Genomic DNA, 25,375 nt, shown 5'->3' with positions numbered 1-25,375 from the left:
AACCACGGGCAACGCTGATCCTCCCTCCCAGTTTCTCCTGTGCCCAGAAACTATCTTCTTGTCTTTATATGCATATGTAACAGTATGGGATACAGTATACAAAGCTTTGGGAACATATTACAGTCATTTACATAACATGAGGGAATATTTCCCTCCAGTAGCACACATACTCAGCCTAATGGAATAACCTGTTTGGATTATTCAGTATAACATATTATTATTGTCCGACATACAGCCCTGTGATGTCCCCTGTATGCAGCAGTCTGGGGAACACAGCTCAGATATGATTACAGTCAGTATAACATCCTATTATTGTCCGACATACCGCCCTGTGATGTCCCCTGTATACAGCAGTCTGGGGAACACAGCTCAGATATGAATACAGTCAGTATAACATCCTATTATTGTCCGACATACAGCCCTGTGATGTCCCCTGTATACAGCAGTCTGGGGAACACAGCTCAGATATGAATACAGTCAGTGATAATATCCGGTTATCGCCGGCATTTTGCAATTCTCTTTGCTGAAGCGCAGAAAGAGGCGGGAGAACAACATATGACGGAAAGGGGCGTGGCCTGGTTCCGTCACACAGCACCCCTGTTGTTTACCGCCGCTGCGATTCACGGCTACACAATGTCCCTGCGTATTGCTTATCCCTGGCCCTCCTGGGCTCAGCCATTCACAGTTTATCGCACAACCTCCAGTACTCCTGGTACAGGGTTTTCCACTGTCAGGTGGGAATGTTTCCTCCTCGCCTTCCCTTTTGGTTGTTCCTCCTCCCTCCGCCTCTGGCGCAACTGGGAGGGGCCCGATCTGCGCACGCAGACCAGCATCAGGGAACCTGGCCGCTCTTAACAACAGTGCTGATGTTGTCTGCAGAGGAGCGGCGGGTACCGACAATGTCCCTCCCTCAAACGCTTTCACATCCACCCCACTTGGGTCTGAAACCTCCCCCAGCCCCTGAAGCTGCTGGGCCTCCCCTGGGCAACCTTCCATCCATGTCTGTTCATCCACCTTGCAGGGCCTCAGCACACTCTGCCCCCACCTGCCCTCAGCACTAGGCAGTGGCCCAGGGAATTCTCCTTCACACCATAGCTGCAGAAGAGCAGGAGGTATCCGCAATCCTTCCCTGGCTCTTCCCTTAAAAGCCCCCACAAACACCTCCCCCAGTTCTAAATGGTCCTCTGGACCCTTACGTGATGCTTGAAGGTCCTTGCTGGTGGGATCCTTCTCCCCCACCTCCCAGGGCCTGAGCACACCCAGCCTCCACCTTCCCTCAGCAGCAGGCAGCGGTCCTGGGGATTCTCCTTCACACAATGGCTGCAGAGAAGCAGGGGGTATCCGCGAGTCTCCCCCTGATTTACCCACAATCCCCCCCCTTGGGTCGAACACCTCCCCCAGCCCTTTGAACAATAACTGCTGGGCCTCCCCTGGGCAAACTTCCATCTTCCCCAGGGTGCACTGCTTCCCCAGCCTGGCTATGAGAGGGGCTGGTGGGGTGGCATTGTACGGCAGCACTGCTGGCATCTCCCTTACAGCCCCAGGTGCAAACTCACATTCTCTTGCTCGTGCCATGCTGGGTAGTGAGGTGTCTTCCTCTGAGGTGCAGGGGGGTGATGAGCTATGCCTTTGACCATCCCCTCCATGTTTGCTTGCTTGGCTGCCTGTTTGCTGCAGCGGCTCCCCGGGCACATAATTACAGTCAGTCACTCTTGCAGGGGACTCGCAGAAGCGCTGCACCCCAGCCTCTACTCCCTGCTCTGGCACCCCGGTCACATACCTGCCTTTTGACTTCAGCTCCTCCTGGCTCTGATGGCTAAGTGGGAACAGTCCTGGATAATCCTCCTGGGGTGGTAGAGTGGCAGAGCACACACCAGACACATTTCCTTCCATCTCCCCCTGCTGAATATGCTGGGGCTCCTGGGCAAGATGCCCTCATTCCCTGGGCCGCTGGTGGTCATGTAGGGGAGAAGTACTGCCCCCTCTGCTGGGGCACAATCCTTGCAGACCCTCTGGCCGCTAGTTTCAAAGTCTCCATCTCCCACATCTGCAAAAGGGAAGATGTACTGCCATTCTTCCTGGGGTGCCAATTTTGGGTGCACCCCCATCCTTTGGCTAGCTGCTTGGAGCAGTGGCTGACCACTGCTTTGTACCTCCTGTGGCGAGGACTCAGCCATCACAGTCCCAGCCTCCAAGATATGCTCTGCTCTGGGGCTATTCTCTGGGGCAGCCCCTGCACTGTATACTAGCACTGCTCCATCTATCACGGGCTCCGTGTGCACCAGTCCATCATCACCATGTGGGGCCACAGTGCCCAGCTCCGCCACACTACTTGGCACAATGCAGGGGGAATAAATATCCTCTTCCCGATATCCATCTGCCACAATCACAGTCCATGATGTTAGGGCTCCTTTAGAGTCCGGGGTCCCTGGTGCGATATCACAGGGACACTCCACAGCTAGTTCCTCATTTCCCAACTCACTGAATGGGAACAGTTCTGTGATTTCTCCCTGTGTCAGTGGGGAATCTAGTTCTGTGGCTCTCTGAGGATGCATGAGCCGCAGCAGCCGCTGTTCCTCTGCCTCCCCCCGCTGACACTGGTCCAGCCACTCTGGAGAATTCAGCTGCCCCTGTGCCAGGGCGACCCTCTCTGCATTATCATAACAGTGCAGGAGACACTGCAACTGCTCCTGGACACTTCTCAGTTCTCCTGGACACAGGACCCAGTTCCTATACACGCTGAATGCATGTAGCGGGTCCTCTTGTTGCTCGTACACCCATCGGATAAGAGTGCAGTGTGAGCGGCCTTCGGGGGGTGTGCTGCATCGTAGCCTCCATTCGTCAGTTAGGTCCTCCAGACTCATTCTCGCTAATGGAGCTCCAGATTCTGCAGGCCACAGTTCCTCTGCCTCCCCCCCTGGGATCTCGGTAGTGGACCCCTCGGTCATCCACCCCGGTGGCACCATCAACTCCTCCTCCCTTTGAGTTCTCTTTGCGGGCTCCTTCCCAGGAACCACGTTACCCGGTGCTGGCACGCTGGCCTCAGCGATCCGGCTTCTATGCATTAGCTGATGCGTGGCGTTACTTACTTCTGTGACAAAAGCCTTCCACGCCACCGTATGCAGCAGGTTTCCTGCAGCAGCCTCAGATACATACTGCTTAAATTCATCGGTCAGGTAAGCTGCTTTCTCCTCTGTAGTAGCTCCTGTCCATACATTAATCCACCGATATGCTGCTTCCCAATCCTCCCAGAGATGCTGCATCAGCGTGGATGGGCTTCTCCAGTCCCATTCCTCAGCCAGACGACTCCATGACGATTCCTCATCTATGAGCCTCACTGCTCTGGGTGACTGTGGGCACCTCTTGCCTCTCTTTGGACGTCTCTGTCCTTTTCCTGGAGCCATTCTCCACACGGGCTGCACTCGTAGAGCTTGGTCAGCGTCACTTGCTGGACCCCCTTACGTCAGCTTCCGCTTCTGGGCCACGGCACACTCCGCCGTTCCCTCGCTTGCAGGGATTGTCCCCTGGACAAGCCGGCACTTAAGCAGAATTCTTCCCTCGCTTAATGCCCTCGCAAAGTATACTTTTTTTTCTCCCCGGCATCCTTGTTAGGAACAATGGTTACCAGGTCCCTCAAACATGAGCTAATACTGGCCAATTACTGGCTATTGTGTTTCCAGAGCCTGGTCGCATCAAGATACGAGCCCCTAGCTCTCCCTCCTTTGGGTGTGCGATCCCCACCGCTTGCCACCAATTGTGATGATCCCGGGATCTTGCAGCAGCGCAGCGCGACTTATGCCTCACGCAGAGCCCCCAGGGTCACTCCGAGTTCTAAAGATCGCACAGGAATACACAATAGCAAAGGTACAAAAGTATTACCTTTATTTTACACATGGGTTATACATGTAAAATCAGCAATTACAGTCTATATACAATATATACAGAAAGGCCATCAGTATTAGTCACGTTATCAGAACCTTACCACGACACCACTCAGGTTAGCTTCAGATGGACAGGACCCGCAAGTCCACAACTTCCAGCGCTGACGCTCAGTCACTTCTCTCCCTTCTCTCCCTCCAAACACCCACTTACATCCCAAAAGCACCCCTCTCCCCCTCCCTCAGGAATTCTTAACCCTTCCTATGCTGGGTGCAGTTGCATGAATGTAACAGGGTCTCCTATTACCTGTCCATTGGCTGATTAACTCACTCCGTTCATCTGGCTTTGAAGCTTGTGTACGTGAGGGATTTCACACCTTCATGTGAACAGATCTCTTCTCTGGAGACTGACCCTGGTGTTATCCATCCTTAGCCTCTTGTTATTTGGGGGGGGGAAGTGTATGTCTCTGCCACTACCTGTAGTCTCTGTTACTAAACAGCCTATAAAGAGGCCCTTTGATCCCTGAACCAAAAACTATAAACAAACTGACCAGATTCTAATCTAAGCGTTTGGTCACTTCTACCCGGACCATTTGTCTCCACATATACAGTTACAATATTTAAGTAATACGCATTTGGGAAGACTGCCATAATTAACTTCATAGTCACAAATCCCTTATTCATGATACCATCGCAGTTTACTAAGAACATTACCTGGAGGCAGTGACGTAACCACGGGCAACGCTGATCCTCCCTCCCAGTTTCTCCTGTGCCCAGAAACTATCTTCTTGTCTTTATATGCATATGTAACAGTATGGGATACAGTATACAAAGCTTTGGGAACATATTACAGTCATTTACATAACATGAGGGAATATTTCCCTCCAGTAGCACACATACTCAGCCTAATGGAATAACCTGTTTGGATTATTCAGTATAACATATTATTATTGTCCGACATACAGCCCTGTGATGTCCCCTGTATGCAGCAGTCTGGGGAACACAGCTCAGATATGATTACAGTCAGTATAACATCCTATTATTGTCCGACATACCGCCCTGTGATGTCCCCTGTATACAGCAGTCTGGGGAACACAGCTCAGATATGAATACAGTCAGTATAACATCCTATTATTGTCCGACATACAGCCCTGTGATGTCCCCTGTATACAGCAGTCTGGGGAACACAGCTCAGATATGAATACAGTCAGTGATAATATCCGGTTATCGCCGGCATTTTGCAATTCTCTTTGCTGAAGCGCAGAAAGAGGCGGGAGAACAACATATGACGGAAAGGGGCGTGGCCTGGTTCCGTCACATGTGCGTGTACATGTAGTAGGGACTATAGATTGTAAGCTCCACTGGGAAGGGACTGATGTATGTGAGTGTTGAAATATTCTCTGTAAATCCTTGAGTAAGTTTCAGAACCCACTGCGTTTAGCTGACGTACTGGTCTCATTATCCAGTCAATGTCTGGAAAGTTAAAATCCCCCAAATTAATACCTGCCCCTGATCTGCTAATTTTTTTTTATTTGGTCTAAAAGTAGTACCTCATCCCTTTCATTAATTTTCGGGAGTCTGTAACATACATCTTTTAATAGTTTATTTGATTTTTTTGTTGTTTTCTCATGGCATCAGCATTATCCTCAGCTATCCCCAAGCTCATTTCTTTCCCATATGGTTTTAAGTTTGTTCTTACATAAAGGCACACCCCCCTTCTATTTTCCCTGTCTTTTCTGAAAAGGGTACATCCCTCCATATTTATAGCCCAATCGTGTGACTTGTTGCACTATGTTTCTGTTATACAAATTTTATCATAATCATCCCTTGCGGTCAAGGGGAGTTATTCTGATTCACTCGGAAAGGCACAAAAACTCTCTAATGGACAAAACCATGTGCACTGCAGGTGGGGCTGATGTAACATGTGCAGAGAGAGTTAGATTTGGGAGGGGGGTGTACTTCAAACTGATATCTATATTGCAGTGTAAAAATAAAGCAACCAGTATGTACCCTGCACAGAAACAATAAAACACCCAAATCTAACTCTCTCTGTACATGTTACATCAGCCTCACCTGCAGTTCACATGGTTTTGTTCATTAGAGAGTTCTTGTGCCTTTCCGAGTGAATCAGAATAACCACCACGGTTTCTAGTTCCCCAATTTTGCCGCAAAGCTTCATGCATTGGCCAGTAAGCATTTCAGTTTACCTTCTCACTTTTCCCCTTTCAAGGTTTGTTTATGTTCTTGATGTTCTACTGATTTCTTACTAAATCTATTTTTTCCCCGACCCCCCTTCTCCATGCTCCATTCTCTCGCTTTCCCTCTCCTCACTACTCTGTCTTTCTAGCCCATAGTTTCTATTTGTATCCCCCCTATATCTAGTTTAAATTCACTGAGGAGGTACACAATGTGACCACTGTACACCAGACTGCCAGTGAGAATGTGCCTCCTGGCTGTGAACGAGGGAGCTGTTTAATTTCAGACATGCCATTTGGGGCAGATGACTTCCAGAACTAAAAACACCAGATCCCGGCTTCCATGGCTGCCATGCCTCAGTCTAGTGAGAGGACACCTACTGAATAAATAATTGTGAAATGTTAATCCCAGTGGTGTGGGAAAGAGGGAAGGGAGGAAGATGCCTGGGTTGGACTCTCCCAGTCCAAAGCCGCAATGATGTTGCGTGTTCAAGGGATGCTGCTCCTGGTTACCTTCTCCCCACAGTGAGCTGCCACATCAATATTTCCACTCCGCTTTGGGGACAGGAGGGGTCCGCTGTAAAAGCAAGCCTCCAGAGTGCAGACTGCTGGTATTTCTTTTTTCCAGGAGGTCCCAGAGTTTGTTTGCCTCCTTCCACGATGGCCTCGGTTCTTGTACCGGATGCGGCCCTAAACTTTAGGCCATGGCTTAATCTGGAGGCCAGGCCAAAGCACTCAGGAGCACAGAGTGTGAGCTCCCTGGATCCGCCGTTGCTGACCTCTGATATTAATGGTTGATCCTTAGAAGCAGGGTCAAGCAAGGGGCTCCTAAACTGCCCGGTAATAGACTAAAAAGCCTTTTATAAAGGCATACAGCTGTGAGATCTGTAAATGTGCTGCTGCTCAGTTTGCTGACCAGAGCACACCCCCAGTATTGTTATTTTGTTGTTTGTTTGCCTTCTGTTTTCCTTCAGTATGACACCAGTATAATCATTCGTTCTGGCAGCTGTCTAAAAAATAGTAATAATAATCGATTTTTGTCCTTGCAATATCCCTATGTTTGTTAAATGTATTTAATTGTCTTAATTTTTTTTTGTTCATGTTTAAATACCAATGTATTTGCAACTACTACTGCATTGTAACATATTTATTAAAGAATGTTATACGATCATGTATAATTGAATAATTTTCATAAAATATATTCTTTAATCTTATACTGAAAAATGTCTAATAATGTAATCGCAAATCATAAACATATTTATATACTGTATAATAATAGTCTACTAAAATGTTTTTTTTATTATGAAAACCGATCAATGGCAAAAACTAGAAAAACAATAATATAGTAAGACACCATTATAACATAATCAAATGTGTTTTTTTTTTTTTTATTGAAGTCCATAGATATAACTGCTGTGTTAATACTGGTACAAAAAGAAAATGTAAAATAATGCATTTTCACTCATCACTAAACATAATAGTTGTTAATACGGTATTGTTTCCTAGCACGGCGCCCACTAAGCAATTTGTGTACTAGCATCGCAGACCATATCGCATGCGATGCGACGATATCGGCCGATGTTCTACAATGTCATACAACTTTAAAATTGTATGGCATTGTATATGGCATACAATGCCATACAATGGGATGGGATGCGATTATAAATTGTATAAGCACCCTAATGGGTGCTTACAATGCTTAAATGCAACACCACTCCACCCGCCAAGTATAAACGTGAACTCGAAGCGTGGCGAGCACAGTGAGCCCGCGATCCACGTCATACCCCCACTATCCACGTCAGCGTGGAGTTGATTATATAAAGAGTGGCGACCGCGGCGAGCCACCAAGCCCAAAGCGTGGCGAGCGGATGTGGATACCTTCACAGGTATCCGCGTCCCCTCGCGGGCTTCACAGGTATCCGCGTCCCCTCGCGGGCTTCACAGGTATCCGCGTCCCCTCGCGGGGCTCGGGCTCGCCACACTTTATAAAATCAACTCCACGCCGACGTGGATAGTGGGGGTATGGAAAGTTCGTAGGACGCGTACCGCTGCCCCTCGCGGGCTCTCTGCGCTCGCCACGCTTCGGGTTCACGTTTAGACTTGGGGGGTGGCGTGGGGGTGCATTTAAGCATTGTAAGCACCCATTAGGGTGCTTATACAATTTAATATCGTATATGGGTCAAAATCGCATCGCATGCCATCGGGTGTATGGCATGTGATGCAATAAAAAATCGGGCGACTATTTAACGTGGGCTCCATGCTAGTACACAAGTACCCAAATTGCTCAGTGGGCTATTCTGCATAGGGAAATCACATCGCATGGGCCATTTTAGGGCCATGCGATTTTCCTATGTAATTTATTCACTGCTCTCTCAGCCCCGGGGCATCACATCGCATGCGATTGCATGTCATTTTATAAGGTGTTTGATGCCATGACATTAGGTATACAATCATATGATTGTATGTCCCCAAAAATAGGTTTAACGCACCCCCCCACTATCCACGCCAACCTGAAGCGTGGCGAGCGCAGCGAGCCCCGCAAGGGGCGGCGGAACGCGTCCTTCGATTTTTTCATTATCCCACTATCCACATCAGCGTGGAGTTTGTTTTAAATAGTGTGGCGCGCGCAGAGAGCCACTGAGACCGAAGCGTGGCGAGGGCAGCGAGCCCCGTGAGGGGACGCGGCATACATGTAAAGTAATCCGCGTCCTCACGGGGCTCGCTGCACTCGCCACGCTTCGGGGTGGCGTGGATAGTGGGGGGTGCGTTACATCTATTTTTGGGACATACAATCATATTATTGTATACCTAATGTCATGGCATCGCACACACCTTATAAAATCGCATGCGATCGCATGCGATTTTGCAGGACATGCTATGCAATGAGATGCAATATTGGGTGTACAAAAAAAAATTACATGAAAAAATCGCATCGCATGCCGCTATAATGTCGCATGCAATGCGATGCGATTTCCCTACGATGCCATACGTAGAAAATCTGGGCGCCGTGCTAAACAAAACAAGTAATGATAATACAGTATGTAGGACTACAAGAACACAAAGTGATGTGTCCTCCTTAATTCTAGAATTACCAAATATTTGAATGCAATTTGAATGCAATGTTCCATTTGTTCAATCATATGCTTACATATATACTGTATACATTGCTTCATCCTTTATTCAGGAATGTATATTGTAATTGGCTCTTTTTCTAAACCTCGTCATGAGATGTTTTCTAGTGTTTACTGTAGGGCGAAATAAAATGATATAACATTTTGGCAAGAACATGCAACAGAGCATGGCCCAACTGGAGGACAATATTGCAAAGATCTCCATGGCCACAATGTACTTACCACTGGTGGAAAGATGAGCTGGAATGAAAGAAAACCAGACGCTGAGAAAGGCTATCATGCTGAAGGTAATGAATTTGGCCTCATTAAAGCTATCAGGGAGATGACGAGACAAGAACGCAACAACACAACTAATCACAGCCAATACACCAAGATACAATAAAGTACCCCAAAAGGCAGTGGCTGAGCCCTCATTACATTCAAGAATGAGGACTTCCGGTTTGACTTTATCATTATATTCAGGGAAAGGTGGGAAAAATGTAAGCCAAATGAGACAAATTAGGAACTGGAAGAATGTTCCTAAGCTAATGACTTTACAGGAGACGTGAGGACCAGCCCATCTTTTTAAATAACTGTTTGGTCTAGTTGCCCTGAATGCAAGGGAAACCATGATTGTCTTGGCCAAGATGCATGAGACACAAAGAGATGACACCATACCATAAGCAACCTGACGTAAAAGACACTTCTCCCAATGAGGATAACCAATAAAGGCCAAAGAGCAGAGGAAGCAGAAAGAAAGGCAGATCAGGAGAAGACAACTGATGGTGTAATTGTTGGCTCGTACAACAGGAGTGTCTTTGTAATAAATGAGAAGCCCTAAAATAGCTAAAGGTACAAAGGATGAGGTGACAGTGGTGGTTGTTAATGTTATACCCAATGGTTCTTCATAGTTTATAAATTCAATGGATTTTGGCAAACATCGGTCTTTATCTTGACTTGGCCATTGATTCCATGGGCACTTCGTGCAGTCAGTGGAGTCTGAAAAGATGTAAAATTAGACATGGGAAATTGTCAATTACCACTATTTTCAAACAAATTTTTGTTCGTCTATTTTCTTCTCACCAGTCTGATTGGAGATCTCTCCATGGGAACATGTGACACATTGATAACAGCAACTTGGGTCCCTTTTCTTGGTAGCTTTTCTGAAACCCGGGGGACAATTTTTACTACAGACTGAAATTGGAACCTAAAAATAAAACAACTTTTTTTTTTTAACATGAATGTAATAAAACATATAAAGTGCATCATACAATTGAAAATACTGAAAAACATTGTATTTTCTGTTAAAAAAAAGAAAATGTTATTCCTTGTAGTTGCTAGTCTTTGCATTGTATACCTACCCTACAGTATGTATTTAAGCTCTTTTTTGGGACTGTAATGGGGCCTACACATGTAGTGATTTTGCTGAGTGATCTGAGCATTGCTAGATCACTCAGATCACTCAGATCGCTCAGCAAAATCACTCAGCACATAGTGCTGCACAGCAGTGTGCTGAGCAATCTGTCATAAATTCACCATGACAGACATTCATGCCCATATACAGTGGGCATTGGGAAAAAATGGAGAAAATCTGGTGCCCATGGATGTACCAAATGTCTGCAGAAAGAAGGCATAGTCAAAAAACCTTATTGTATCTTTGACAGCATATAATTCTCTAAAGAGTGATCAAAATAAAACTATAAATTAGATGTCATTGAACCATACCAGTCATAGTAAGACAACCTAGTGGTTTGCTTACATTTTTTGTAAAATTTTGTGAAATAATGAAGACTGAGCATGAGAGGGTGAGCCAAAAAATAGTAACAACCAAAGACTAGTGACAGCCTCCAAGATGTACAGCTAAATCAGGAGGCATTGCGGATGATTGGTCAACAATGTTGAAGTCGACAGTTGAAATGTTGACCACTATTGGTCGACAGTCAATAAGTCAAAAAATGAAAAAAAGTCGACATGATATAGGTCGGCATTGACAACAGGTCAAAACAAGGGAAAAAGGTTGACACGTGAACCTTACATACATGCGGTACACTTATATGGTGTCCATGTCGGTAAATTTTGACATAGACACCAAAAAAAAGGGAAAACATATGACCTTTTGCTTGTGTTGACCTTTTGTAAATGTTAACGTATGCAATGTTGACCTTTTTCATGTGTTGATCTATTGCTTACGAGCCGCATGCCGGTGTCACCCACCAAGGGGATGTGTGACATCAAAATTCTCAATGAACTCTGCTCAATGAAAGGTGCCAGGAGCTGCACATTAACTGCTGCACCTGGCTCCTGTCACTATGTAGAAGCCAGAACTTCAGCCATAGAACTCCCTAGAGGCAACCCACCTCTCACAGAGCCCTACAATGCCACAAATGGGCAAGACTGTACCACTCCTGAAAAGATGTCCCTCTTAAATGAGACCACACCCTTTTGTACGCAACTGCACCAGGTGTCGTCAGGATGAGTGAAACCATTGGATCCAGTTATCTGCCTCTAGCTGAAGAGAGACAAGCTGGACACATTTTGTTGATTAAATATCTGTGCATGCTCATAATACATTCAAACAAAACTGATCATATCTGCAGACACCACTAGGGGGCGACTTTATGTCCACTCTGCTCTATTTCTGAACAGCTCCAGTACCTGGCTCCTGATTTGCATCAGGCAAATCGGGAATGTTATTATGTTGAGTTGATTTTTATTGCATGGACATAGAGAAGACAATTATCCTGTCTTCGAAATAAATAAATAAATAAATAATAATGGAGTTAAAAACACCTAAATAAGTCTAAACTGTAACATTAACCTTTATTTCAAGTAGTAGTGAGAGTACTGTACAAGGCTTCTTACCATGTGATCATCAGAAGACCATTGTATATCACTGATGTTGATAATCAGGGCTTGTTTGTTGGCAGATGTGGTATGATATCTTCCCACCTTGACCAGCCTCATTGTTCCTTCAGGACTTAGTTGCCAGTTGATGATATCATAAACAGGAGGTGGATCCCCATTGTCATCAAAGGAGAAAGTGATGTCACTGCCCAGATTCACCCGCACCTTCTTCATATAGTGTGACATCTATAAGTGAAACAAAGGAAGTAGGTCTTGTTTCCAAATTGTGATGGAACAGGAAAGAGCAACAGTGTGCAATGGGGAAATGTTAGGACATAAGGCCCTGGCTGTGAGCAGTCTTGGGCTCATCACAGTAAAAAGCTAACATGGGGGAGCTATACCCACTGCACCTCCAAATCCTACAACATTGCCAGAAATATGTTACCACGAAGCCACAGGGGACCAGCCACCTCCAGGTGCTGCAGCAGCAAAGGATAGTGACACTAGCAAGGGATCACCCTCACCCTCCCCCCAGCCTCCATTGCCAACTAGCCTCTTATGGGTGGCTAACTATAAGACCACCCCTGTGTGTCATAAATAGGGTGAAAATAGCTAGAAGGTGGTTGGCAACAGATTCTGGGGTGGGGCAGAATGATCTATCACTGGTGCAACTACAGGTGGCTGGTCCTGGTGGCTTCACAGAAGCTTCTGGACGGTGACATTGTAGCATTTAGCGTTACAGTAGGCGTGACGCCACTATTTTAATTTTGGACTGTATTGCCATCCCACGATCCAAACCAACATTGCCTGTGGCTTTCATACTTCTCCATTTGTCACAACTTAAGGAGAGAGCACAGTTTACACAATTTTTAGAACATAACTGGTACAGCTGGATGCTCACCTGCCATGGTTGAAAACTCCATATATTTGAGCAGCTTCTGTTGATAAAGGGTCCATCCCCTGCCACGCACAAGGAAAGATCATGCAATGCCTGAGCTATCACATGCACAGCACAGTACAGAGCATATATATGTCTTAGGCTAGCTACAGCATTTAAATTATCTTTGACATGTCCATCTATGTCTTCTTCTCCGCTGTTATTTGTCATCTTCTCTACTTGAAATTGTAATTTATGGAATTCTACATTCACATGTTTTAGATTGTCTCCTGAAAACATTAGATCCAATGTTTCTTGTGATAGTCCGTGGAGACTAAAGTGGTCAATAAATCCATTGAACCCTGGGCTGAAGTCACTACTTATCGCAAAGCCTACAGTTCCCAAGAGAAGCTTCCTGTATTTTGCTTGTAAAAAGATGGTGGACGTTGCCCAAGCCTCGCTGGCCACCCAAGTCTTCTTCTCTGTTATGTTCTGCTTCAGCAGTTCATCAAATAATAGAATCACTTCAACTTCAGATGCAAATATAATGACAACCTTGGCTTTTGACTTCTGGATCGTCTGAATGATGTGTGGGATATTATAACCAGGCCTGCTTCTCTTGATATACACTAAATATTCCACACATGCTCCAGATTTCCTTATTTCTTGTTGAAGAACCTGGCTGCCATGAAATCCATAATCACTGTCATCGGCGACAATCCCCACCCAGGTCCATCCAAAATGTAACACAAGCTGGACCAATCCTCGGGATTGAAAGGCATCATTGGGCACAGTCCGAAAGAAAGACGGAAATTGCGTCTTATCACTCAGGAGATAGCTGGTTGAAAAATGGCTGATCTGTGGTATAAAATACAATGGCATTTGTATTTAAATATTGGCAGTGTAAGTTTTGTGATTGTGATTGAGATGGAATGCTATTGTGACAGCTTTAGTGTTTTTTTTAGCTGTAGTCAAAATTGTGACTTTATGCTAATGCTAGTATCAGCCATTCCCCTGGTGTACAAGAGTGCGACTGAATGTGGGATGTCTGTAAGTTACCAAAGTGTGCCCACAAAGTTCACAACCAATATTGGAATCACACAGATGCAATATATAAAATTTCCTCTACTACAATTATAGAAGAATAAGTGTATGGTGGGCTCTGAGCTTATCCTATATGGCTAGAAATGTATAACATTTGTTGATTCTTTCTAATCTTTTATAGGTACAGTAAAAGGCTGGATACTTTAATGGAAACTACATATGTGTCCCCAAATACTCTGGCTTCAGCTATACAATGTGCATTCTATTTGCATAAATAATTAAACAGACGGGCGCCTCGGCAGCTTCCCCCCAATGCCACCGCCGCGTCCCTTCTTCCTCCTCTCCCTGTCCACAGGCAGTGGGCACAGCTGATTTCCCAGGGGAGGGGAGGTGAGCGCATTGTGCGTCTCTCCTTCCCCTCACTGTCAGAAAATCAGAGCTCGCGGGCCGGCAACCAATCAGGAACCAGTCCACGAGGTATGATTGGCTGACGGCTCAGGTACACAGTGAAGGGGAAGGAGAGACGTGCAATGCACTCCGCTCCCCTCCCCAGGGAAGCAGTAGCAGTAGAGATGATGGAAGCAGCAGGGGACTGGGAGGGGGGGGGAGACCCAGTGAGTTGTGCTGCTTCTGGCACTTTGGGGGCATATGTGTGGCACTGTGGGGGCATATTTGGCACTGTGGGGGCATATATGTGTGGCACTGTGGGGGCATAGCTGTCACTGTGGGGGCATATATGTGTGGCACTGTGGGGGCATATGTGTGGCATTGTGGGGGCATATCTGGCACTGTGGGGGCATATTAGTAAACGGCATTAGTTGTGTGGCAAAGGCGCGTGGGGCATAATGTGTAATAGGCATTAAAGTGTGAGGAGTATTGTGTAATTGTCATCACAGTGTAGATGCAATGGGCATCACAGTGTGGGATCTAATGGGCATCATGGTGTGTGTAATTTTCATCACAGTGTGCAACATAATGTGTAATTGTCATCACAGTGAGCGGTGTAATATGTAATTGTCATCACAGTGTGCGGTGTAATTGTCATCACAGTGTGTGACGTATTGTGTAATTCTCATCACAGTGTGCGGCGTAATGTGTAATTGGCATCACGGATAAATAGTGTATAATGACTTAAGTAGCCAGTCATTGTTTGGCCTTGATCTGTGAGGCGGCTAGGTCACTGTGTGGGCCTTTATATTTTTATGTCACTGTGTGGCCTTCAGCCCACCAATTTAAGTGCGGGAGGACAATGACAATTCCTGCGGTAACCAATGTCTGGTCATGCAGGTTGCAAAAGTATGATGTCATTTAATTGTTTTCCTGCTAGACCACACCCTTATATTAAGCCATACCCCTTTTAAAATTAAGCCCTGCCCCCAGTCATGGGTGTTAATCACTGGTTGCCTTACATGATCACTGAGTTGTCAGGTTGAACAAATGCCCCTATCTGCTCGCTGTCTGTCACATAATCTGGTGGGGGCGTTTGTTCCAAGCGCAGATTATACAGCAGACAGCAGCAGAGCACAATGTCAGATCATTTTAATGGCAAATACAGCAAAATCCCACCAGATATGTCGAGATAACTGAAACAAAATTTGAATAATCCTTCCATCACTGATCCAGTGTTCTCCTATGCATATCATGATACTCCTGCTGAGCAGGAGTACCCAGAAGCAACAATGGAGTCAGAAGCAAGGAAATATAGGAATTGCAGAAATTAGACCAGATTCTCTAAGCTTCAAAAGTGATAAAATAGAGAGTGATAAACAACCAACCAATCAGCTCCTGCCTGACATTTTTCAAACACAGTCTGCGACATGGCAGGTAGGAGGTGATTGGCTGGCTGTTAAGCACTCTCCATTTTATAACTTTTGAAGCTTAGAGAATCTAGCCCATTACCTGTTAGGGCAAATGCAGTTGAAGGTTATAATAACAATATTTAGAGGTGTATAGTAAAGCGGGCAACCCTCTGATAACTGTTCTGCCTCAGACTAGAGTAGACTATACTTTATGGTACTGTGCCATTGATTCACATGGCTTAATGTCAATATAGTAATATTACCATATTTCATTTTATTATTTTCTGGTTATTTAACCTAATAACATATTTGTAAATATACCCCTAGCTGTATAAGAACAAAAATATGTATTTGACAATGCCTTGGAGGAGGAGACGGAACATTGGCCCTTATTCAGATCTGATCGCAATACAAATTTGTTCTCAAAATGGGCAGAACCATGTGCACTGCAGGTGGGGCAGATGTAACATGTGCAGAGAGAGTAAGATTTGCGCGAGTTATTTTGTTTCTGTGCAGGGTAAATACTGGCTGCATTATTTTTACACTGCAATTTAGATTCAGTTTCAACACACCCCACCCAAATCTAACTCTCTCTCTGCACATGTTACATCGGCCCCACCCGCAGTGCACATGGTTTTGCCCATTTTGAGAACAAATTTGTATTGCAAGTAGATCTGGATAAGGGCCAATATGCACAATGTCTAACCAAAAATTACGTTACTATAATAATGGTGACTGGCGAAGTGCTGGTTGAAACCAACGGTATAGTATTAAGCGCTGCATAAAACAACTGATATCAAATTGGGTTTCAATGGAAGCTTAAATACAGTGGATGGCAATAGTCGGGGTTTACACCTTTAAATAATGGCTATCATGATCAGTTTCTGTCGAAAAACCCCATAGTCAATAAACTGTTGACTAAATATGTAAAAATGGTTCTAGAAATGTATTTCTGATGGTGATTTTGTAAGAAGTCTCATAATACCCTAAACATTTTGTAACCTGTTTCCCCCCTGTACTCGGAGGGTAGAAGAACATACATGTGGATACCTGGACAGGCCCAGAATGTGGGCCATGAGGATTGAGTATGTGGAGGTAGAGTGGCCAATGACAGCAGCCAGCCGCTCCTGATGTTGACACTGGTAGTTGGGGACAGCTCTGTTGTCCCCAGTTACAATCCTCAGAGTTCCTTCAAGTTCCCTCTGGAGCTTCTTGCAGGAATCATAAATCTGGAAGCCCAAGGTGATGTTGGGGAGGATGTTTGGATCGTTGTTTATCTCCACCACGGCATACGGGAGGGTCAGTAAATTAACATATCTGTCCATTAGAAATCTAAGAAAGCAATCGTTAGAACTATGTTAGTAAATAAACGTGTGTTTTCAAAAAGAAGCACAAAAATGATAATTATCACCTGCTCAAAGGAAGCACTGGGAATCTGTCGGAACAGGTCTTTGCCAAAAAATGTCACTCATCTGCTACCTTTATCCATCATATATGGGAGTGTGGGATTATTAAAAAAAAGTTCTGGCTCTTTCCTCAGTGCTCTCTTCAACATCAACTGCATTTTCACGACTGGAATTTACAGCATAATCCCAATTGACCAAATCACTGTTTTGGGGGGGCTGATTCAGATCTGTCCGCACAGGCAGAGGCGTAACTATAGCACCGCAGCCCCCGCAGCCGCGGGGGGGGGGGGGGGGGGGCGCTGTGCATGTGTGGGCGCCGGGGGGCTGTGGTGCTATAGTTAGCCCCCTCCCATCCGCCCATCTGCCGCCCGCAGCCTTACCTGTCTCGCTGGTCCCGTCCCGGCTCCCTTGCTGGCTTCATTCTTCTGCTAGTGAGACGGACCACAATAAAATGTCCGCCCCATATAGCAGACAGTTCTCTGAAACTGTCTGCTGTATGGGGGCGGACATTTTGTGTTGGTCCGTCTCACTAGCAGAAGAATGAAGCCAGCAAGGGAGCCGGGACAGGACCAGCAAGACAGGTAAGGCTGCAGGCCTGGGGGCGCCCCCCCCCCATTAACGGCGGGGGGACGCCCAATTCATAGTTACGCCACTGCGCACAGGTGCCATGCTTCATTCTTCTATATTGTATACTGTCATGGAAATGGACCTCACATCAATGTCTGCTTTATCTCCATTTATTCCACTAACTAGGACTATTGAGTTGCAGAATTCATGGTGTCATACAAAAAAAGATGATGACAGCGATGGTGAACATACCCATCTCAGCAGGGACTGGCACAGATGTGAAAAAGTATTGGGTACTCTTTACCTAGCACGGCGCCCACGATCTTGATCGTGGGCATCGTGAGGTAAAAAATCGCGTCGGTCGCGTCGTATGAAAACCATTGAAAACCATGTTAAACATGGACATCGCGTCGGTCGCGTCGCGGCCGGCCATAAATGTGCACACGATGGCCGCGACGCGATGCCCACGATTTGCCATAGGAATCTATGTTAAAAGGCCCGATGGACACGATTTTCATGTTAAAAGGCTGAATGGACCCGATTTTAGCATAGGAAACAATGTTAAATGGGCCTTAGAGCCCAAATACTTACCCTGAACTCTGAAATGGCCACCCCAATTGTTTACGCCACCCCACGATCAACATCAACCCGAAGCTTGGCGAGCGCAGCGAGCCCGCGAGGGGCGGCGGTACGCGTCCTCCGACCTTTTCATGCCCTACTATCCACGTCGGCGTGGAGTTGAGAATAGAATAGTGTGGCGAGCGCAGCGAGCCACCGAGCCCGAAGCGTGGCGAGCGCAGCGAGCCCCGCGAGGGGACGCGGATACCTTCACAGTTATACGCGTCCCCTCGCGGGCTTCACAGGTGTCCGTGGCGACGCGGACACCTGTGAAGCCCGCAAGGGGACGCGTTTACCTGTGAAGGTATCCGCGTCCCCTCGCTTCGGGCTCGGTGGCTCGCTGCGCTCGCCACACTATTCTATTCTCAACTCCACGCCGACGTGGATAGTAGGGCATGAAAAGGTCGGAGGACGCGTACCGCCGCCCCTCGCGGGCTCGCTGCGCTCGCCACGCTTCGGGTTGACGTTGATCGTGGGGTGGCGGTAACAATTGGGGGGGCCATTTCCCAGTCAAGGTTGCCTATTTGGCCTCTGTGGCCCATTTAACATTGTTTCCTATGGCCACATCGGGTCCATTGAGGCATTTAACAGTAAAATCGCGTTGGTCGGGCCATTTAACATTGATTGCTATGGGAAATCGGGTGCATCACGGGTACATTTATGGCCGGCCGCGACGCGACCGACGCGATTTCCATGTTTAACATGGGTTTCAATGGGAAATCGCGGGCATCGCGTCGGTCGCGTCGCGGCCAGACATAAATGTACCCGCGATGCCCGCGATGGGCGCCGTGATAGGTAAAGAGTACCAAGTATTGCTGGAAATTTGGAATCAGTATTTACCTATCTAAAGGCCTATACACTGGTCCGAATTGTCAGGGGCACAAGTCGGACCAGTTGTGCTTTGAACTCCCTGTGGCAGCTCCCCAGGAGGGCTTCTTCCATCTTGGCACTTGATGTGCCGGAGAAGTTCAGGGGAAGTCACATGCGATTCATCTAATGTGCAGCACATCCGACCTCCTACTCTGACCAGGGGCTCATGGGACCGCAAATCGGGTCGGAACGGATGTCAAACCCATTCGATTTGGCCCGATTTCACCCAAATTTTGCCCACATCCGTCATCCCAAATCGGACTAGTGTATGGGGCATTCTGAACAATGGGACACGCTGTGAATTTGGTGGGCGGAAGAGCAAGAGATAACATACAGTAAGAAAGAATTAAGTACAGAGTAGATAATAGACCCATCAAATTGTAAAGGTGCCCACACACTAGAACGATTTTCGGGCCGATTGGCCGATTTCCGATAAATCGGCCGATATATCGTTCGATGTTTATCGATAATCGGTCGAAAATCGGTCGATTTTGGTCCAATGCGCGCTCCCGTGGATCTTTAGCTGAATCTTCTGATCTTACATGCTGCACAAAAGATCAGAAGATTTAACAAAAGATCCATAGGAACGCACAGGGGATCTTAAGAAAAATCTTTGGTAAAGATGTGCGCTGGCCTGAAATCTTTTGTCCAGGACGGAAAAAAGATTTCAAGGCTAATTTATGCGCACATCTTACGATCGCAGATCTTTCTAGTGTGTGGGCACTTTTACATTGAAAAGAATTGCATAAAACACTAAAGTAGTAAATATTAAGAAGGCAAAAGAAAAAGTCTGCATTAGTTCTATTAGTATTATACAGTAAATAGTAACTGATAGCTTATTATACTTTTTACAGGTTTCTTTTTCTGGTTCGTGGGTGAACGACAAAATGGGATACACGGTTTCCACATGAAAGCTTAGTACTGCCCCGATTATGATATCCCCACTTTCATAAATCCCCATCACATCTTGGCCATTCCAAGTGCAGCTGTAGCCGGTAGAGTAATAGGGCCTTGGCAGGAGGTAATATAGAATGAGGTTCCAGAAGGTCCAGTAACACAATGTCCTCTGCCTGTAATAGAGAGAGGCGATGTGGGGGTAACGGAAGGTGAGTCTGTTTATGCATCCTGTATTGGTCTGTTTTATATGTACTTACTGATTAATAGATACATCTCCCCTGTCCTTAATTTGCAGGCATAGCCCATTGTTTTAAGGATCAGTCCATTCAAATATCTGCCCCCGAAAGTGTCCCTATTTTCAAACATTGACCAAAATTGCATTAAAACTCCTCAATTTCCATATACAATTAATTGTAATTCCCAGATTCTAAATAGTCCAAGTTGATTCGATTAAAATGGAATGTTAAACTGCAAAAATATTCAAATTTTAATCAGTTGAATTAAATTCATTATCATGCACTCAGATGCTTTGCTCAAACTAAATTGGCCCTGGAAATAATACTAATTGTTTGAAATTACAGACGTTTCATTCAACCCTCCCAGTCGCAGGCCAAGATGCAGCATTTCCTGGTGAATGGTGTGCCACGAGAGAATCCACGCTACGCAATACACAGTTTATCTGATGGGTGGCGGATGCTCGACAGATGACAACTAATGTACTGAAAATAATATTGTGTCAGTGATCCCTTACAAGCCGTCCAATCACATTAAGGAAGTGTAAAGAGTCACTCAGCTCAGCTCCTCCTCCCAAGCGTCATCTCTATGTTGTTGTACACCACTGATCTGATTTGAACTCAAAACTGCTATTGACCTTGTCAGGTACCATAGTGTAGCAATGAGGCAAACTGGCGCACTTACCTTTGGAGGTAAAAAGACGAACGCTCAGCATTTCACAAAGTGACTTTCATACCTGTTCAATAATGTCCAGGTACTCTGCTGAACTCTCTCCAAATTGTGAATAATAAAATCACCTTACACTTTCATTTCTATGCTACTGAATGTCAAAAAATGGCACACTAAGGGGTAGATTTATTAAGCTTGGTGAAATGATAAACTTTCTGGTATTTATCACCGGCCAATCAGCTCCTACCTGTCATTTTTCAAATCAAGCCTTTAACTTCACAGGTAGGAGCTGATTGGCCACTGATAAAAAAAAAACAGGCAGTTTATCACTTCACCGAGCTTAATAAATCTACCCCTAACTTTGGCGGATAAAAGACACACGCTCAATATTTCACAAAGTGAATTCCCTCCAACGTTTGTCAGTATAAAGACCATTGCAACTCCTGGCATACTTAGATAGCTTAGCTATAAAGGGTGGTTGAAGATGTGGATCAATTTATTGAGTTGAGCAACTATGAACCTGAAATGATCTCACTGTATCAAAAGCTGCCTGTGCATTTTATAACCATCACAGCTACAGTTTGTATTCTGAAAAATAGAGGACTCACACATAATTTAATCCTTAACCGCAGTTTTGGATTCAGAACTGTGCCGTTGGTTTTGCATGTAATAAGGGCCCATAGTTAGATTCATCAACCAGTCAGTGGGTGCCACAACAGAAACTTCATTGGTTTTTGGAGATGGACAATCACATGGATAACCACTCTTGGTCAAACATGTCTAGTTAGACGCCTAAAGATAGTCAACAGCTTCTAGATGGACAGTAAGGAAAGTGTTAGTCTGACGGGGACGTGATTGACAGTTACTAGGTCGACAAAAGTTTTTCACATTTTTTGGGTGCCTATGTCAACATAGGTCAACATGGACACCAAATAAATACACAGTGTCCCCTCACATGGCTTGCTACGCTATTATAATCTAAAGCTGTGGACACATGGTGCGATTCTATAGTCAAAATCGAATAGAACGTTTGTTTAAATCACACAGCGTTCAGGCACATTCGATTCTGATTCGATGCCAAGTTCTAATTGGGCCTAGGCCAAGTTGCAATTGGCCTAGGCCCAATTGCAAGATACTGTACTAAATCTAAAGTATATCTAAAGTGCAGTTAGTCAAAATTGGATAGTCAAAATTGGATAATCAAAATCGGCCATGAGCCAGAATCGTACCATGTGTCCACAGCTTAAATCTATACCCACTTGGATGGTAAAGTATGAACCAAGCCAATCCAATGCCAAAAAAAACATGAAAAACTTGTGTCGACCTTGTGACTGTTGATCACGTTCCAATCGTTCTAACGCTTTCGCCTAACTTTTGTTACTGTCGATGAAGCCGCCGTAGACTATCTTTAGTCATCTAACTAGACACGATCGACCAAGAGTAGTCGACCAGGTGATTGTTGTTCTAGACACCGTCTCTCTATCCACCGGATACGGTAGTAAGTGTTAATTATACATAATAAGAGAAAATTATTTGGTGCATGTCATTTTTTTTTTATATAGTAAAGTTTCCAAATCAAAAATATCCACACACATATGTTTAAATTTTGTGGGCACCGCCGGTAAACTCTAACCAAGGCCGAATACACCGTGCCTATGCCGCAGTGTCTTGCCATAAGGAACTAGAACTACCCTGGTGCCTATAAATCTGTAGTTACACCTGTATCTCATACAGTAAATGAAAACTCAAAAAATTAGTACATACCCCATTGTTCTATCTTTATGGTTAATTTAAGATTAAATGGACATAAAATATAAATTCATCCAATATATATATTGAGAGATATTCCCTTCTGCCTTATCATCACATCAATACTATAGGGACCGGAGTGTATTATGTGGAAGCAACGTGTTCATTCTGGATGTGGGATCCTGGAGAGGTTCTATTTGTCCGGTTGGGACTAGAATCCCAGAGAGAGAAGATAATTCTGTATAATGATCTGTCACAACACAGCTGATTCCAGCACTAGTGATGCACAGTAGGAACGCAATGGGCTCTCTCAGTCCTGCTTGTAAATCTGTATTGGATATGTAGATATAGACTATGGCCTGCATTTGATATCAGACACTGAGTCAGGGCCCTCACATGCGTGCTACCCAGAGGCGTACCTAGATATTCATAGGCCCCATAGCAAAAGTTTGTAAGGGCCCCCTATTTAGCAACTGATGGTGATAAATATATATAAAACATATTACTTAAACAGCAAAGATGGGGCCCCTGCAGCTCTGGGCCCCATAGCAGCTGCACCCCTTGCACCAATGGTAGTTACGCCTTTGGTGCTACCAAGTGTGCGCATGTGCAGATTAGCAAAAATCTAATAACACATGGAAAATGTGACCGCGGTGTAAGGGCCGGCAGTGAGGCAGAGACATGGGGCGAGATTTAGTGTTTTGCTAATTTTTGATGGCACTTTCCAAAATCGCACTTTTTAAAATTGTATTATTGGCCCGATTTTCACATATTTAATGAGATGCGAATTTGCTGCAAATAAGTGCGATAAAGTGCGATATTAGGCGATTTTTAGTCATGAAAATGTGAGATTTTCATTCATGAAAATGTGCGACGTGCGATATTTGGGGGAAAAAATAAAACGGCGTAGGGTCCCCCCTCCTGAGCATAACCAGCCCCGGGCTCAAGGAGCAGTACTGGTTTCATAAAATCACAGGGCAAAACAAATAGGGGTCCCCAGGATTTTATAAAACCAGCACCAGGCTCAAGGGGGACAGGTAGGGGTCCCCCGTATTTCAAAAACCAGCACCAGGCCCAACCAGCCAGCAGGGCATTGCCACAGCCAGGGGGTGACTTTTTATACAAGTCCCCCCCGGCCAAAGCATTAACCCCCTGACCGGTCAGCATGGGCAAGGGGTCCTGGTAAAGTGGCAACCCCCCAAAGAACCCCCCCCCCCTCCAGAACTTACCTGCCCATGCTTCAGCCCGGGACTGTCCTCGATGCCCCGGGGCGGTAGGCATCGAGCTGATAATTGTGTAAAAAAAAATAGAAAAACTATTGTGTATTGCTGTGGCACTACAAGTCCCAGCAAGCCAGCAAGCACCATGCAGGGACTTGGAGAACCACAAGTCCCCCAGCAGTACAAATAGTTAAAAAAAACACATACACACACTTACAGTAAAACTTTATTGCACACAGAGCCCATACATTCAAACTCACCTGTATTGATAGAAGATCGGTCCCCTTGTCCAGTAGAATCCATAGTGGGGTACCTGTGGAAGTGACCGAAACATACTCACTACGGTCATCTTCGGGGCTTCTCCGGACCCTCTGCAATCCAGGACAGGATTTGTTTACATCCGGAGCTCCACCCCAGACCGGGACTTAGCTCCACCTGCCAGTCAATCACAGTCTGGCATCGGGATTTTCCTGGGCCATGATTGGCTGGTGGGTGGGGCTAAGTCCCCGGTCTGGGGGTGGAGCTCTGGATGTAAACAAACCCGCCCCCAGATACCAGAGAGAATTGCAGAGGGTCCGGAGAAGCCCCGAAGATGACTGTGGTGAGTATGTTTTGCTTCCACAGGTACCCCGCTAGGCGGCCAATAGAATCATTTGGTGGAGAGGCGCGGAAGATGAAACATCTGCGTCTCTCCAAAGTCCGTCGCGGGTACCGGCCAGAATAGTCTGGTATTTTCTGAAGACCTGGACCATGTCAGAATGAAAAGGACAGATCTTTGCCGGAGGACCTTGGTGAGTTGGATTTTCTTCCACAGGTACCCCTATGGATTTCTTTGGATCCTGGAGCCCCGGACTCTGCAGCCCTGGAGCCCCGGACCAGCCCCTGACCCAGGAACCAAGGCCCCCAGACCCCGGGCACTGCAGCCCTAGACCCCGGACACTGCAGCCCCGGACCCAGGAACCAAGGCCCTGTACCCCAGACCCTGGACCATGGAGCCCTGAACCCTGGAGCACCGGACCCCAGACCCTGGAGCACCGGACCCTGGACCATGGAGCCCCGGACCCTGGAGCCCTGGATCCAGGGACCGACGGGATCAAGACAGGTAAGTATCAGTATGAAAGGGCTTTGGATGTATTAAAGTTTTATTTTTCATGTGTCAGCGTGTGTGTTTATTTGACTATTTTTAATACTGTGGAACTACAAGTGCCAGTGGGCCCTTTAATGCCCCGCATGTAGTGGTTCTCCAAGTCCCAGCTTGCAGGGGAGGCTTGCTGGGACTCATAGTTCCACAGTATTAAACAATAGTTTATTTTATTTTTTTACACAAGTTCATCAGCCCGGTGACCACAGCCCAGGGTCACTGGGGACAGCACCAGGCTTCAGCCTGGTCAGGTAAGT

The 25,375-nt window shown here is 46.0% G+C and overlaps 1 protein-coding gene across 1 annotated transcript; it reads right to left on the bottom strand.

Annotated features, from left to right (window-relative positions):
- Positions 1-9,253: 9,253 nt before the first annotated feature.
- LOC146073345 (extracellular calcium-sensing receptor-like) lies at positions 9,254-23,994 on the bottom strand. The gene is made up of 6 exons (XM_083180521.1): positions 23,987-23,994; positions 16,788-17,079; positions 13,076-13,762; positions 12,046-12,273; positions 10,267-10,390; positions 9,254-10,182 (listed from the first exon to the last, which is right to left on the bottom strand). The coding sequence occupies exons 1-6, from the start codon at positions 23,992-23,994 to the stop codon at positions 9,254-9,256; spliced, it is 2,268 nt and encodes a 755-aa protein (XP_083036647.1).
- Positions 23,995-25,375: the final 1,381 nt, after the last annotated feature.

This window comes from Crinia signifera, chromosome 4, assembly GCF_055691185.1.
Source record: "Crinia signifera chromosome 4, ASM5569118v1, whole genome shotgun sequence".
Taxonomy (NCBI): domain Eukaryota; kingdom Metazoa; phylum Chordata; class Amphibia; order Anura; family Myobatrachidae; genus Crinia; species Crinia signifera.
This window is presented reverse-complemented; position numbering and strand designations above follow the sequence as displayed.

Bases quoted from the DNA above. Each gene is read 5' to 3' on its own strand.
- LOC146073345 (XM_083180521.1), bottom strand. The intron at 12,274-13,075 runs GTAGCTAGCCTA...TTTCACTTATAG, and splicing joins TCAAAGATAATTTAAATGCT to ATGTCACACTATATGAAGAA. The intron at 10,183-10,266 runs GTGAGAAGAAAA...ACATCTTTTCAG, and splicing joins AGAGATCTCCAATCAGACTG to ACTCCACTGACTGCACGAAG.